General features: G+C 55.8%; 1 protein-coding gene across 1 annotated transcript in view; it reads left to right on the plus strand.

The window, feature by feature from the left end:
- Window positions 1-15,369, plus strand: part of LOC105696613 (protein kibra) — a 46,242-nt gene that overhangs the window by 26,302 nt on the left and 4,571 nt on the right. Inside the window, exons 5-7 of the mRNA XM_012419211.1 lie at window positions 13,085-13,193; window positions 13,275-13,434; window positions 13,637-15,121. Of these exons, the coding sequence (XP_012274634.1) occupies window positions 13,085-13,193; window positions 13,275-13,434; window positions 13,637-15,121 (1,754 nt within the window). The remainder of the gene's footprint in view (window positions 1-13,084; window positions 13,194-13,274; window positions 13,435-13,636; window positions 15,122-15,369) is intronic.

The following is a 15,369-nucleotide window of genomic DNA, read 5'->3' on the forward strand; positions in this document are numbered from 1 at the left end:
GTACAATATAATTCTACACAGCTGTTGATATAAAAACGAAGGTAGGTATTTAGCAGAATCTTTTTTACCGACGTCGATCAAGTTCCTCGACGTGTTTCACTTCACCTTAAGTCGACCGGAAAGGCTAAGGCTGTTCCAATCGCGATCGATTCCGTTATACCGATAAATCCCGCGCATGGAATTAATTCAAAGGGCCCGGGATACTTTTCGTAAACTACTTAATTAACGTTAATAATGTGGAAAAATGGGAAAAAGTGATTTCCCGAAAAAAGAGCGTACGTGCGCGAGCTGGGCGAGGAACTCGATTGAGTCATCGTAAGGTCGGTCGTTATCAGGCCACAAGGCGTTGGAATGCCATTATCGCCCTTATCGGCCGGGCGATAACGATAAATCCACATCGGTCGCGGATAGCGAGCTCGTCCCTATCGACCCGTCATCCCCGTCGCCCACTCCTCCGCGTTTTTCTTGCCCCTAGATGGGCCTCTATACGGATCGGTGCTCGGATTCTCGCGTTAGTCATACAAAGATGCTGGCCGATTTCAGGAGACCTCGGGCTCGGGTATCCGACACGTGCGATTACGAGTGAAGCGTCGATAATTATATGCACGGTCTTGCATTTGGTTGAGACAAAGGTCAGGGCGACGTCGCCACTCGTGAAAGTACGTATTCAGGTTCTATCGAAGCTCGCGTAACCCGCCGATAGCGCCAAATGGCGACAGATTGTTTTGCGAATCCACTATCGCCGTCGAGCCCCTGATTAAGAATTGGAATTGCCCCGCGTCGCGTAAACTCTCTGCTATTTTCGTCCCGCGCGATGGCGATACGTGCCGTCGCGACTGCGTCTTGAGGGTCGCCGATAACGCTCACCACGTTCCCTCTGGTGCGCGAAGTCCTTCTCGGGATCTGCAGATATCGCGCGGAATCGCGACCCGCCGCGCACGCGCACCACTGCCCAAACCAGTGAGATAAACCCTGCGAGACTTCGAGTGTTTTCTCGAGGGCCCCTGCTAATCCTCGCAGCCTTTTAAAGGCCTTCTTTAATTCCCAAGATAACCCAAGATAACGACGAGGGTCACATGTAGGGAAATCTAATATTAATTCTCTGACTATAAGTTAAAAAGTGAATGGCTGAAAACTATGGTCTTAATGAGTTATAAGCAAGGAAGTCCCACCGATCGACGGAAATATTCACGGAAAATTGTCCGATAGTCATCCAAGTATAGGTCTCCGTCGCTGGAAAAGGTTATTAATGTCTGATCGCCGGATAACCATCGGATTCTTGTCGCGCCTTCCGGCAACACGGCTGGGCGCACCGTACCGCTAGTGTGGACGCTCGCCGGCAGAGTTCGCGATCCTTGCGGTCCCTCGGGCGTCTTCGGCCATCCTCGGTCGCGTTCGGCCGCGAAGGGACCCGCAGACTGCGCGCGCCCCTCGACTCCCAAGCAGCGGAGTTATCGGTAGGTATGCCGCGATAAAAGCTTCGCATTCCACTCGTATCGGCATCGTTGCCCGACGCGGACCTCCACCCACCCCCCGCTCGTTTTCGGTCCGGAGCTCGCTTTCGCGCACTCCACGTTGACCCGTCGCAGACCGAGGTCCTCATGACCAGAGAAATTCCTAATGTCGACTCGATCGCCATCTTTGACCAATGTTTCATATTTCCTCCACGGAAATAACGTTGCATGTCTGTCAAGAATTATATAAACGTTGCGCCGGTCGGTTTATTTAACGCTCGTATGTATTATTATTTACCTTCACCCGACAGGTCGCCGAGTCTGTTGACGGAAGAAGTCGCCCAGGAAACTTGGAGAGGAAGTCGAGGTTGATCGAGGTTATCGGAATCGAGGTTATTGGGAGTACTCGTTTTTTTTTCCCCTCTTCGTTTCATACTTTTTATATCTCATTTCAACCATTAAGAGGAACTTTCGAGCTACCGTTTTTGGGTCTTGTGAAGAAAGCGGCCTCGGCTGGACCTAATCGAGTCGCCTAACAAATCACGCCTAACGAGACACGACTGTAGCTGCCCAGCAGTCCACTTTCCAAACGTCGGATGTTCACTTTGGAATTTCTCGGGCTGAATTTCAGCCTCGACAGTTCGTCTCTCGCCATACCATCCGAAAGTTCGAGAAGGAACAACATAAATTCGGGGGATACCGGCGAGCGATCGATTGCCTCGCGTTCGCTAAACGCGAAATAAATCGAAAATCGTCCAATCGCGTAAAATTGCAGAAGAGAGGAAGTCGTCGATCGGCGATACGAGGGATCGATTTTTTGGTGATCCGGGACACCCTGTATACCGCACACTCGTGCTCGTGCATGTACGTGTCCCGACGCGGCGTGTCGCTCGAGAGAGAGAGAGAAAGAGAAGGGGAGAACTTTCCCTCGGTGGAATTCGTAAAATCTCGTTGAATCTCGCCGGTAACGGTCGGCGTGTATACATCGACGTCAGTGGCGCCATGTCTCTTCTCGTTATTTAGCGGTTTACGAAGCGGTCGATTTACGAGCACCGTCCCGACTTAGATCGGCGACCGATCGGAAGGGTCCCCGAGTTCCTTTACCTTGCAGAAATAAGAACGGAGTGGGACGACTTTTTCGGCTCCATCTTGTGCCTCGTGTCATCCTAACCTAACAATTTAATATCCACCTCCTTTACTCGCAGTCCAGTCTATCCGCGTTCCATTAATTCACGGAGGAAAAGAAAACAAAAAATGGTTGAACAGTCCACAATAGGAGAGTTTATATTACTTCACGACCGTTAACACCTGTTGCATAACAGAGAAATTCGATTCAATGGACACGTCCGTTGGACGAGTTTGTGTACCTTCGTATGCATTAACGCGGCTCGATATCGGACCGGGACGGTAATATATATTTTCTCCTAATGGGTTCCAAAGCTCGCTAGGAATAGGGGATCGGTTGAGTATGGTTAAGTAGCGATTGATTACTTTTAAGCGATAATCCTGCTTGGGCCGGTTCAATTGTACAAATCGATCTCTCTCAGAGTCCGTGGTATGCGCGCGCACCGCGCCGCGTACTTTCTCGTTTCTCCCGAGAGGGGCGCGCAGGGTCGCCGAGGCGCCGCGCGACGGCCATGGAAACGCAGGTAGCCGATCCGCCGGGCGACGGCATTCCTAGCTTCATTCCGAAATTGAATGCGTCGAAATACTTTTGCCCCGGCGTTTATGATAATTGCTCGCCGTATGGCGCCAGCAGCCGCGCGAGCTCCCCCTCCCGCAGGACCGCGCGCGCATCCGCGAGGCCGCGTCGACCCCTCTCTCTCCCACCCGCGTGCCGGCCGTCGGCTCTTCCTTTACTGGCCGAGCGTGCGCGCGCATATCCGACGTCGCGCGGAGCACCGCCGAGAGTCCGCGAGTAGCGGCAAGAATTCAGGGCCAGGAACCTGTTGCTCCATTCCGATATTCGGCATCGGTCGAAACGATCGTTTCGCATCGATCGAAGGACACGAAATTATCGACCGCTTGATATCAATCCTATCGGTAGCTAGCTGAGATCGGATGCGAATTGGAGCCGCGTGACGCGCGCGATCGATAGCTCGGAGAGGCTCGGTCCGATTCCGATCGTCGGCCGTCCCGCGACCGGTGGCGTCTCCTCGCGGAGAGTCCGGGAACCTCGCGGAGAGCGGGCGAACCAGTCAAATGTAAATGGTCACCGACTGCGGCCCTCTCGAGTGCGAACTGTGCCACGTTCCGATCCACATTCTTTTTCGTCTATCTGCCTCCGATATCTTATCTCGCCTTCTCCCTCGCCGCGGCGCTTTCTTCGAGCTGGCCGCCTCTCGCTCTCTCCCGGACTGCCGTTCCGTTCTCTTCGTCCCTCTCTAAGCGGCTTCAACCCCTTCGCTCTCGAGTACCCTCTCGGTAACGGCAATTTTTCGTTGAGGGGTTAAGGTGATACGAAAGTGTCATATATATACCAAAACGTCAAAACGTTTACAAAACTTTTCCCCAAGCAGGTTGCACCGAATAATTTGAAACGTTCGGCACGTGATTAAGGAGGCCCTAAGGAGGATCGCGACCCTCCCGAAAATTCATTTTTCAAAGGAAAAATTTGTTACGTATCCCAAACTATACCCAAGTGCCACATATTTCTGTGATGACGTGTCACGAGCATGTAAAGTCTCCGACTATTCGGTGCATCCAGTTTGGAGAAATGTTTAATAAATATTTTCACGCTTTATATACATAGAATGACCCTTTCGCATCACCTTAACGACTCGAGGTACTTAGGGGGATAAACCGCGGTTCCCGACACGTCCGACATTGAATTCCGGAGGGTGAGAAGCGATTTGCGCAGGCGCAGCGGCGTAATTCCAACGGTAACCGAGTTTCTACGAGAACGTCCGTCAGGCTTCCCCTCCGCGCGCCTCTCTTCCTCCGTTAATTCTGCCCCTCTTGTCTCTCCGGAGTCGGGAGCACCGACGGCATCCGACTCGCCCTTGCGATTCGCGACGCGCCGCTCCGGCCCTCGCCCCCTGGCCCGGGCGATCGTCAATTATTTTTGGCTCCTTTCGAGTCCCGCTCGAGCCGCGGTGACTTGCGTCACGGCGCTCTTGGAGGCGCGCGATGGAATGCAAAACAAGCCGCCGTGTAAACCCGCCTCGGCGGACCCGCGCGCCGTCGCGGAACGGGGAGGGGTGTCTCCCTCGAGAGCGACGCGCCAGAGGGAACCGCAGTCTCCGGAATGGGACTTGCGAGGGACCCCGAAACGACCATACCCAACGCTGGACCTAGAAGAGCCAATGCGGACACGGAGGAAAATAATTTGGTTACGATTACTATAGGGGCATGGTTAAAATACCGTGGGAAGTAAAACCACAGAAATGGTGACGTTGACCCCTTCAACCTGTAGATGCACTTATCCACGGGGAGCGACGTTCTTGAGTATCGATAAAGGCTTTCTTCCTTTCCTTCTCGCGAGGAAACCGTCCAGAGTGAGATGCGACTTCGGTCCTTTCATAAAAATCCGTGTTTCCTCGTTAGTAAAATGATTCCTCGACGCTCGTTCGCGGGTTAAAATCCGGATCCCTCGGGGTGAATTCTAACCGGGAGGGGGGTTTTATTGCTAGTTGTTTTATCGCGATGATTGCGGTATCTCTCCTTCGGTAGCCATGCAGCGGTCTCGTTCGATGAGCCGACGTTACGGAGTGCCGAGGAGATATCGCCGGGTCTCCTCCTCCCAGCCCTATGGGATGTGGCGTTCCGATGCCACCGAGTGGAATTCCTCAACTAGAACGAAAGGAATGGTAATAACGAAATGCCGATCGGAGCGCACCGCCGGGAACGCGCGTCTATAAATACCGGAGCCTCTCGGCTCTGGGCGGATTTTCACTGCGGCGCTCGTATAATCCCTGGGAAAAATGAAATACCGGAGTGACTTTGGTGGAGGAATTTTAACGATTCAACGATAACCGATGATCCGTGATAAGCTTAATGGGGTTTATCGAGAGGCGAGATGGCGCGTCGAGGCGAAGAGATCTCCTGTCGTTCCCCTTCCGATTAGTCACGTGACTTCGACGTCGGTTTCAAGAGGAGGGACGTTTTATGCCGTCCCGAATAACCGAGGCATCGAGGAAAATGAACACGGCCCATTGCGATCCTCGAATTGACTTTCTCCCCGGGTAATCGAGCGGTCCCGCCGTTATCGCGGCCACCGGGTCATTCCGCCTCTTTCCCGGCGACGTTTTTTTAAATACCCCGAGTTCTCGGTATCCCTGCCAAAAATTCCCACCGGGCCGCCTGCCAAATTCCTTCGAGGTCCGCGGTGTCGCGCGGCATTGCTCGGCGACGTGCCGAGGACTCGAGGGGCCATTTAAACCTCCCCCTCGCGACGAGCAACAAAAGCGCCCTCGAAACCACCCATAGAATATCGGTCTTCCACCCCCCCGAGTTCGCGAGCTGGATTCCAGCGGCGAACGTCTTCCCGAAAGCCGGGAAAAGCGGTCGGAGATGTATCGGAAAGCTCGGTTCCGAACCCGCTAATGGATACGTCGGGGCTCCGAGGCGGGCGCTCTGTTTTACCCTCGCAGCGGGAAGCACTCGGGACGGGAATAAGAGCGAAAAGGAGGAAATCGCGGAATCTACGCGAGTGGAGCGGAGGTGGGGGGTCGCGTGTGCTCCCATCCCCGAGCGGGGCCCGAAACTCTTCGGAGCGCTTCGGCTCTCCTCGGGCCGCCTCGGCCCTCCTCGGCAATCCGTGGGGCCACGTGCGCCCCGAGAAATCCCTCTTTTATATCCTTTGCTCTTTGTTCGGCGTAGCAGCTGTCCGGCCGAAGAAATTCCTTTCTCGAGCGTCAGCCCGCCGGTCCTGCTCCCTTTCCACTCGACCTGCCCCCTCGTGGCTCCAGATCTGGAATCGCGTAACCTACGACGAGAGTCTCGATGAAAATACGACTAACCCGACGACCCCTGTCGCGGATCGAATTTGTTGGATTTGTTGCGCCGTCTGCGCGATGGATACCGCTCGCGCGGTAATAACGCCCGCGGGGCGCATGCGCGACGGCCGGGAGGGCGCCACTCTCGATCCCGGAGGCTGGCCCGATTCCGCGAAGCCCCCGGACTCCCGAGGGCTCGATCGGCCCGCGCTCGGCTCGAGGGGTCGAGCGCGCCCCTGCAATTTTCGGCGGAAACCATAGAGGCCGCGATTCGCGAAACCGACGTGGCAACCGAGAGGGCGCCCTCCGAGGGGGGGTTTGGCACCGAGTTTTACGAGGTGCGCTTACCGACCGAAGTAGTTTCCAGCTATTTTCGGAACTCCCCGCTAGAAACCACCCGAAATCTTCGACGCGTGAACGTTTCGACCCAGGGTATCGCCTGCTGGGGGATACGTTCCGTTCGATCGGTCGAACAGAAACGCGTTTTTTTTTTTTTTGAATTCATGGTTTGCCCCGAGTCTTACGAGGTGCGCTTACCGACCGAAGTAGTTTCCAGCTATTTTTGGAACTCCCCGCTAGAAACCACCCGAAATCTTCGACGCGTGAACGTTTCGACCCAGGGTATCGCCTGCTGGGGGATACGTTCCGTTCGATCGGTCGAACAGAAACGCGTTTTTTTTTTTTTTGAATTCATGGTTTGCCCCGAGTCTTACGAGGTGCGCTTACCGACCGAAGTAGTTTCCAGCTATTTTCGGAACTCCCCGCTAGAAACCACCCGAAATCTTCGACGCGTGAACGTTTCGACCCAGGGTATCGCCTGCTGGGGGATACGTTCCGTTCGATCGGACGAACAGGAATGCGTTTTTTTTTTTAACACGTTGAGCGCGGAACCGATTTTGCCGAGCTTTCCGTTTAGGCGGCAGAATTTTTTATATATTCGATTCTTGATGCCGTGTCAGTCCCCAGGGACTGACGCCGCGCTTAACGCGTTAATTTACGGTTTGCATCGAGTTTTACGAGGTGCGCTTACCGACCGAAGTAGTTTCGAGCTATTTTCGGAACTCCCCGGTAGAAACCACCCGAAATCTTTAACGCGTGAACGTTCTGACCCAGGGTATCCCCTGCTGGGGGATACGTTCCGTTCGATCGGATAAGCGGAAGTGCGTTTTCTTTTAATTAATCGAAAGGCTCATGGGTCACAATCGAGAAGGTTCACCCCGTAGCCGGGCGATGCGTTTCGACCGACGAATAACAAGTGTCGTAATTCGACAGCCACTATCCGGCTATCCGTGAAATTAGTGCGATACCGTCGGGCGATTAGGTTATTTCGAGGTTATCTCCCTTCCTCCCTCTCTGCCGTGCGGTCGATTCGGGGGCTTCTCTTCTCGCTTGCTCCCCGAGGCTCGGCATCGCGCGCTCTCTCTCCCTCTCCCTTGGCCGGCGCAGCCGAGGGCCCCTAACCTCTCTCGTACGGAATTCGGTAGCCACGGGGCGATCACGTGAGCGCCCGGTAGCGCTCTCTAACCCTAAACCTAATCATTTTAATCTCCCGGGAGTGCTCGCTCGGCTCTTTTTTTGGGGCCCACTCTCTCCTTCTCCTTTCCTCGGCCCTTCATCAGCTCGGGGCCCCGAATTCCCCGAAAGGTTTGATTGAAGGAAATTGTATGAAATTGCCGTCGCTTTTTCTGTCGCGTTAAGTCCGCTACCAGGATGGCCATTTTTCTTAAGAGCGATCGCCAATGCCGTGTTTACAACGCTTCGGTCCCGCGTCGAGAATATTCCCCCGGTGATTTATTTCACCAAGGGATCGTTGCGAAGCCGGAGGGCTTCTCGAAGTAGGCGTATTACGAGAGTTTCAGCCGGTTCCTGGCACTGAGCTCCAAAAATAGCGGGGAACCGCAAAGCCGTTAACTGGTCAAATTCGAACTCGAGTATCCGGTGGGTCCTAATCGGTTCTCTTATCCAAGTGCAGTCGCGTTGCGATCCCGAAGTCTCTATCCGGCCCTGGCGCCCAAGACTTCCGACGCCCCGGAGGTGACCCTTTGTCGTCCACGGCTTCCGGGGGCGCTCCTCTCTCTCCCTCTCTCCCTCTCTCCCTCTCGAGAAGCGCTTTCGTTCACTTTTTCAAATTCTCGGCCCCGGCGGTACTCCTCCAGGAATGCAAAAATACCCCTCGGAGGTCGTTCGCTCCCGGGACGCGCCAAGTTCCTTTTCGATACCCGGGTGGAATTTCGAGGTCGTCGAATCCGGAGATTCGTAGAAGCCTAACCGAGGCTTCTCGAGGCGAATCTCGCCCGGGACTTTCCGGGGCCCGCCAGTAACCGAGCGCGGGCGGAAAAACCACCCGGGGAAGCCCCGACGTACGTAGTTTCCGATTCGGAGGTTTGGACCTCGAATTAACCGATCCAGGGCGTATTCCTCGAGACCGCTGCTCGCGGATTTCGGGCCCCGCTTCCGGGGCCCGTTTCCGGCTCGTGGGACGCGCCTATCCGGCTCGGCCGAGGAACGCGAATCCCCAATTATAAACACCGGCATTCCTTTCCTAGCATACCCATACCGGAGTGCTCCTCTCCCCCCTCCCGATGCCGCTGGCATCCTACCCTGATACACCCTATAAAAGGGGCCTCACTCCCCGAGGCCCCCAGGCCCCAAGAGCCGCGCTCAGATAAATATGCGGGAGGGGCCGGAATTCCTCACTCGGCTGCATTCCGATCCCCCCTCCACCCGGACCTTCCCTTCCCCTCCCCTTCCCCACTCCGCTCCACCCGGCCCGGGCCCCGTTCGGAGTACGCTCGGGCTCTCTTGAACTCGGCGATTCCCCTCCCCTCTCCCCCTCCAGTCCTCTTCTTCTCTCGCTTCCTCTCGCTTCCTCTCGAGTCTATCTCCGCGTCCCTCCTCTTATCCTGCCTCTCTTTCATACGTGCACGCTCCGGTGCAACGCTCGATCGCTCGTATCTCTCTCCCGTCCGGCTCTCCTTCTATCTTCTTCTGTCCCCTTCCCCCGACCCGCTACGTGCCGATCCTCCTCCTCCTCCTCTTTCCCTCCCTCGCCGCCCGCTCTCCGCGCGCGCACGCGGATCTCTCTTTCTCTCTCTCTCTCTCTCTCGCTCCTCTCGGAACTTCACTTCGAGCCCGCGAGAGATGTTATTCGTTTCCCTGGACCCGAGCGCAACGGAGCCCCGGATTCCCGGCTCCGGGGACCACGGAGACCACGCCGGCCGTGCGTCTCCTTTTATATGATAGCTCGTGTTCTACAAATTGTATCTGACGGATGATTCAAAATGGCTACGGTCAATCGTCCAACTTTCTACAGGTTTGGGTCCACTCGTTGGTTTTATCGAGCAAAGGTGTTCCTCGTTTGAGCTGAATTGCATTTAGCGTATCCGTTAAAGGGGTTCGTTACGAATTTTAATCCCGGCACGAGGAGAGAGTATCGCGAGGTTACCGATGTCGCGAAATTATGGGTCCATCCCGTGAACGCGAATCGAGGTTAGGATTTCCCTCCCGGGCTTTTCCGCGGGAAGTTCGAAGGGACGATCGCGTTCGCCTCGGTTTCGCTTTCGAAAAAGGGGGAAACGGCGCGACCGAGGAATCGGCCCGCGGAAATTTCGGGCCCCTCGCACCCGGAAACGATACGCGATAACTCCTCCGGGCGCGAAGGAAAGGGAGAAGAAGCGAAAACGACTGACGGGGCGGCCGAGAGGGGGAGGGGGAGAACGAGGGAACGCGAAGTCGGTATCTGGAAATGGAGCCGGAGAAAGAGGCAAAACGAGGAAGAGGGGACGAGAGGGAGAGAGAGAGAAAGGGGGAGAGCGAAAAAGGGCGGTCTTTTTCCGCAAGGCGAGCGAACCGGCTCGTACGATACCATCTGCGAGTCCGACAATAATAGTGGACCGAGAAATATGCGCTTGGGCCCCGGGACCTCGTCCGAGGGAGAGGGGGGCCCGGGAAGGGGGCGGGGGCCCTCTTAGATGATCGGAGACACGCTGATGTGCCCCTGGGCCCAGAAATTCCAACAAGGACGGGGCATAATGCGCGACTCAAGGTCGGTTCTACTACCGGCCGAGATGGGCCCACCGCAGGGTCGTAGCGTGACCTCGCGGGGCCCTGCTTCTCGCCGGACCGCCAGTCGCGTACCGACTGCCGCCGGGGCCCCATGCCCCCCGCTCTCGCGATCACGTAGTCCCGGCGCGAGGTGGAAACGTCTCGCGGACCGCGATCCTCGAGCGGCGGCCGAGCGATTCCCCAATTTTTCGGGAATTTCCCTCGAACCTCCTTGGGACGCTGCCGGTCCTCCGGGGGGTTCGGGATTCGGAACTCGGCCGGGCGGAAGGGCCCGTCCCGCGGGGTCTCGGGCCCGCCGGTACGGGCCTGCGGACCCCTGAGATGAGGCCCGCCTTTTTACGCCGGGGAAGAAAGACGCGGCTAGCGGGACGCGCGGCCGGAGGAGAGAGAGAGAGAGACCGCGCGAGGGGAGAGGCGGAGGCCGAGCGCGCAAGAAACGGACGAAGAACGGGAGAGAGAGACGGGGTGAGAAGGAGAGAAAGAGAAAGAGAGAAAGAGAGAGAGAAGGGAAAAAAGGGGGATCCCTTAAAAATTGAGCCTCGGAGGTGGGGATCGGAATTTCGGGCCCGTAACCGGCCAGTCTGGAGGAGGCCTTCGCGAAGATGAGGTGATCCCGAGGTGGAGAACCAGCCGGCATGGACCGACAGTACACCCTGTGCGTGCTGGTGCCCGCGCACCAGTACCGTACCTACGTCGACAATTACAACCAGAGCCACTACGGCCACCACCCTCGGTACCACCAGCTCCAGCCCCAGCACCACTCCCATCACCAGCAGGCGCCGCGGCACCACTGCCATCGCGCCCACCGGCAGCCGCAGCACGCCCAGCAGAAGCAACGCTCCCAGCAGATGCAGCAGAAGCAGCATCACCACTACCACCACCAGGAGCAGATCTACGAGAACATCGTATCGCGGTACCGCATGAGGATGTGCTACCACAACGACTACGAAAACGACGAGCAGATCCAAAGGTTCTACTGGGAGCAGTGCTACCGTCGCGACGACACCGACGCCACGGCCTACTACTATTGCGAATACGTAAGGACCGCCGGTGGGGGGTGCGGTAACCGCGCGATTTTACCCGACGTGCGGCGGCCCTCACGTGGCCCTCTCTCGTCCATTCTCGTCCATTCTCGTCCATCCTCGTCCATTCTCGTCCATTCTCGTCCATTCTCGTCCATTCTCGTCCATTCTCGTCCATTCTCGTCGCCTCTATGAGAGCCGGCTCTGAACACGACCTTACTCTCCGTGTTTTTCATTCCATTTTGCGCGTTTCGATATCCGCGATACCGACGCGTCCTCGTCGGCATCGTTGTATTTACGCTATCTTTGCTTATGCTTCAGCAGCATTATTTAACGCTAAGATGTGTTTCCTAGAATTCCCGTGGATTTACAATGTCCCATTCTTGTGTCACTAGGATCTGTGCCGCTTGCACGAAGGTTGAATGTGTCACGTGGGTTTGCCGACCTTGACGAGGTTGCGTCGAGAGTGCTGCGCGCGATTTGTAACCTTGAATAGGTTCCCCCTTCGTCGATTTAAGTAGGGAATTTTGGATGTTTTCGAATGTTTTTTCTTTCCTCGTGATATAAAGTATGCTCGAAACTCCCTCGCGATCGTTATCGTATTATTAGGTCGATGTCCAATTACTTACACTTTGCTATTTCTTATTTACCTTGCGGGGTAACGTTAATTATGCCGAAACTTAATAGACGAAATAGTCGATTGCTACGATCGCCTTGAACTTTTTTCTGGGTTTTCCCGGGAACCGTAAGACTGGTCCGGTATTATATCGGGAGAGTCCCAGTCTAGGATAAAAATGGTCGGAGACAAGGAGGCTCGTGGAAACGTTTAAGGAGATCGTTACACCCCTCGTGATTTATTTTTCGACGATTCGCGCGATAATGGCGTGCCGGGACATAATGAGCCTGGGTGACGTGAGAGGGCCGAGGGACGAGGAGGCGAAAGGAAGAAAGGGGGTAATATTCAGAAAAACGGGAATGCACACGCGAACACGCGAGAGGAAATCAATTTCGAGTTCGCGGCTGAAAACCTTCCGTGTCAACCACGAGGAGAGATTTGCATGCAACCGCAGACTCTGCGGTCCGTCGATGATCAATTCTTGGAATCTCGCCTCGATCTTAATTCGGAGTGTTATCGGCGAATTTCCTTCGAAGGGTCGTCCTTTAATTTTTATACCCTTCTCTGGCAAGTTTATTTCTCCTCCCGTTAATTCCCTCCATTTATCCGTTAACGTAACTCGTGCTCCAAAGCGTATTTGTTGCGAAACTCTGCCGAGTTCTTTACCCGAGCAGGGTAGGCCGTGACCGTTTCCGAGGTTTAACGAGAAACTGCTTTTGATAACGCCTCGATTATTGCCTCGACACGTTATACTTTCTTCGACATTGACAGAGGAGGAATTTTGGCGGCAAACTAAAGGGCGAAGGAAGGCCTAGGTGAGCCGTACATGAAACATAAATGATTGTACATAAACGGGTCCAACATTTGAAGAGAACTTTCCGTTTAGGAATTTGTCTCAGCGACCGCGTTTGACAAACTTCACCGCGTGAAAAACGGAAGAGACTTTGGGCTCGAGTAGCTCTAAAGGCACGGTTCGCCCTTCTGTTGCAGGCCAAGAAGGAGATCTACGACGTGAAGCAGCAGAGGCTGTGCCTCGCCCAGGACGAGTACAACCATCTCAACAATGCCCTGACGACTCTCGGCGCCTCCCGCACCAGTCGTAAGTGTCAATCCACCTAAGAATATCTTACTCTTTGATCCTATTTCATCGCCTAAAATGATTCGTGGTTTCCTCTTTCAGTGTGTTCCAGCTCGAGTTCCTTGAGCACGAAATACGACCCTGACCTTCTCAAATCCGACGTGGCCCTAGCCAGGAGTCGAGTCTCGCGTCTCAAGCGGGAACTGGAGCAGATCCGCGCGGAGATGAACTGCACGCAACGAGGAGTCGACACCTTGGCCAGGTAAGCATCGATGTTACTCGATAAGTCTTCAGGGAGTTACAAGGTGACGAAAGAGGGACAAAGTGGACGTTCGTATTAAGGTACAGCGTTGGACGCGAATGAATGGCGACGCTATATCTGCAAAGAAAAGACGCATGTTCGCCACCGTACTCCACGGTTCGACGAAATGTTCACAACTGAGATTTTCTTTGGGTGGTTTCAGCGTCGAGCAGAAGCTGAGCGCCCACAATGGCGGCTGCTACAACATCACCGAAGCGCAGGCCATTATGACGGAGCTGAGGAACATCCAGAAATCGCTTAGCTCCGGCGAAAAGGAGAAGGCTGAGCTGATGCAGTCGCTGGCGCAGTTGAAAGACGAACTGACGAGGTTGCAGCTTTGCGAAGGGAGTCCAGAGGCGAGCACCTTGAGTCTTCCGCAGGAGAAGCTGAGCACGGCCTCGCAGACCGACCTCTCCGGCGAGCTGGTGCCGATCGGCACCAGACTGGCCGAAATGGCGAGGATGAGGCTGCAGTACGACGAGGCGAGGAAGAGAATCCAGCAGATTCAACAGCAGCTGGCCGACCTCGAGGAGAAGGTGATGCCTGGTCAGACGGAGAGCGACAAAGACAAGCTGCTGCTCTTCCAGGAGAAGGAGCAGCTGCTCCGGGAACTTCGCAGCATCACCCCGCGTACTAGAACGCAGCAGGACATGAAGAAGATCCAGAGTGAAATCAGGAGGCTGGAGCAGGACCTGAACAACGCCCTGGAGCTGTCGAACAAGACCATCACCGACAGGGTGCGCTTGCACGAGGAGAAGCAGCTGCTGTTGCAACAACTGCGCGACGCCCTGCGTTCCATGGCGATGCTGGAGGGCCAGCTGAAGACCCTGAGCGCGAGCACGCTGTCGGTAAGCAGCAGCTCCAGCCTGGGCAGCCTGAGTACGACCAGCAGCAAGGGCTCTCTGAGCTCCGGACTCAGCTTCACGGACATCTACGGTGGACCCCAATGTCTGGGGCCTGTCCAACAGGAGAGACCCGTCGACATGGTGGACCTGCACAGGAGAGTGGAAAGGCTGCTTAGGGGGTCGGAACAAAACCTCGGCACCCTGGGCACGCCCTCGCCCGGCAGGTCGCAGCCGAGTCTCTCACCCAGGTCCAGCCTGTCCAGCGTGAGTCCCCCGGTTTCGCCCCTCTACGAGAACGCCCCCGTGGGCCCACCTCCGGCCTACGAGCAGGTCGAGATGCAGAGGCGCCACCAGAGGCTGCTGGCCTCCAACTCTTCGCCCTTGGACAGGAACCAGCTCGAGGACAAACTCGCCGAACTCAGGCTCAGTCAGCAGGCCATCCAAGAGCAGCTCGCGGCTAACGCGGAGCACCGCAAGGCGAGTCCTCAGCCTCCGATGGAGCTCCAGTCCGGGAACATGTCGCAAGGCAGCGGCCTGGGCAGGCCGGCCCTGCCTCTTCCTCAGGAGCCTCCCCTCTCGCCTATCAGCGAAACCCCGCCGCCCATGGGCATTCGGTCCAGGGCCAGCAGTTCGGGGACCAACACCAGGTCCGTCTCGGCCGCCGTATCCGACGAGAGCGTCGCCGGCGACTCCGGGGTCTTCGAGGCCTCCAACAGAAGGCGGCTTTCCGGCCTGCTTGGCATCGATCCTCTTGCTCTCGGCGAGATGAATCTGGAGACGGCCCAAGTGCAGATCAAACTCAGGTGATTGTTCAAACGGTCTTGTTTATCTTCCGCTTACCCAAATGGTTGCGAAAATCCTGGTCAGTGGGCAACCACGCTGGCCGCGGTACGTTGGAGTTATAATAGTTTTTGTCCTTCGCAAATGCCGTCGCGATTTCACAGCGAGCCATCCATTACTCGGTATGACGATTGAGCCCTATGTGAGAACGCAAATGCGCCAGGATGAAAAGAATCCTAAAGTCATCCTGCATTTGACCGCAACGAATTAT

The sequence above is a fragment of the Orussus abietinus genome, unplaced genomic scaffold (assembly GCF_000612105.2).
Source record: "Orussus abietinus isolate OABI.00-Male unplaced genomic scaffold, Oabi_2.0 scaffold101, whole genome shotgun sequence".
NCBI lineage: Eukaryota > Metazoa > Arthropoda > Insecta > Hymenoptera > Orussidae > Orussus > Orussus abietinus.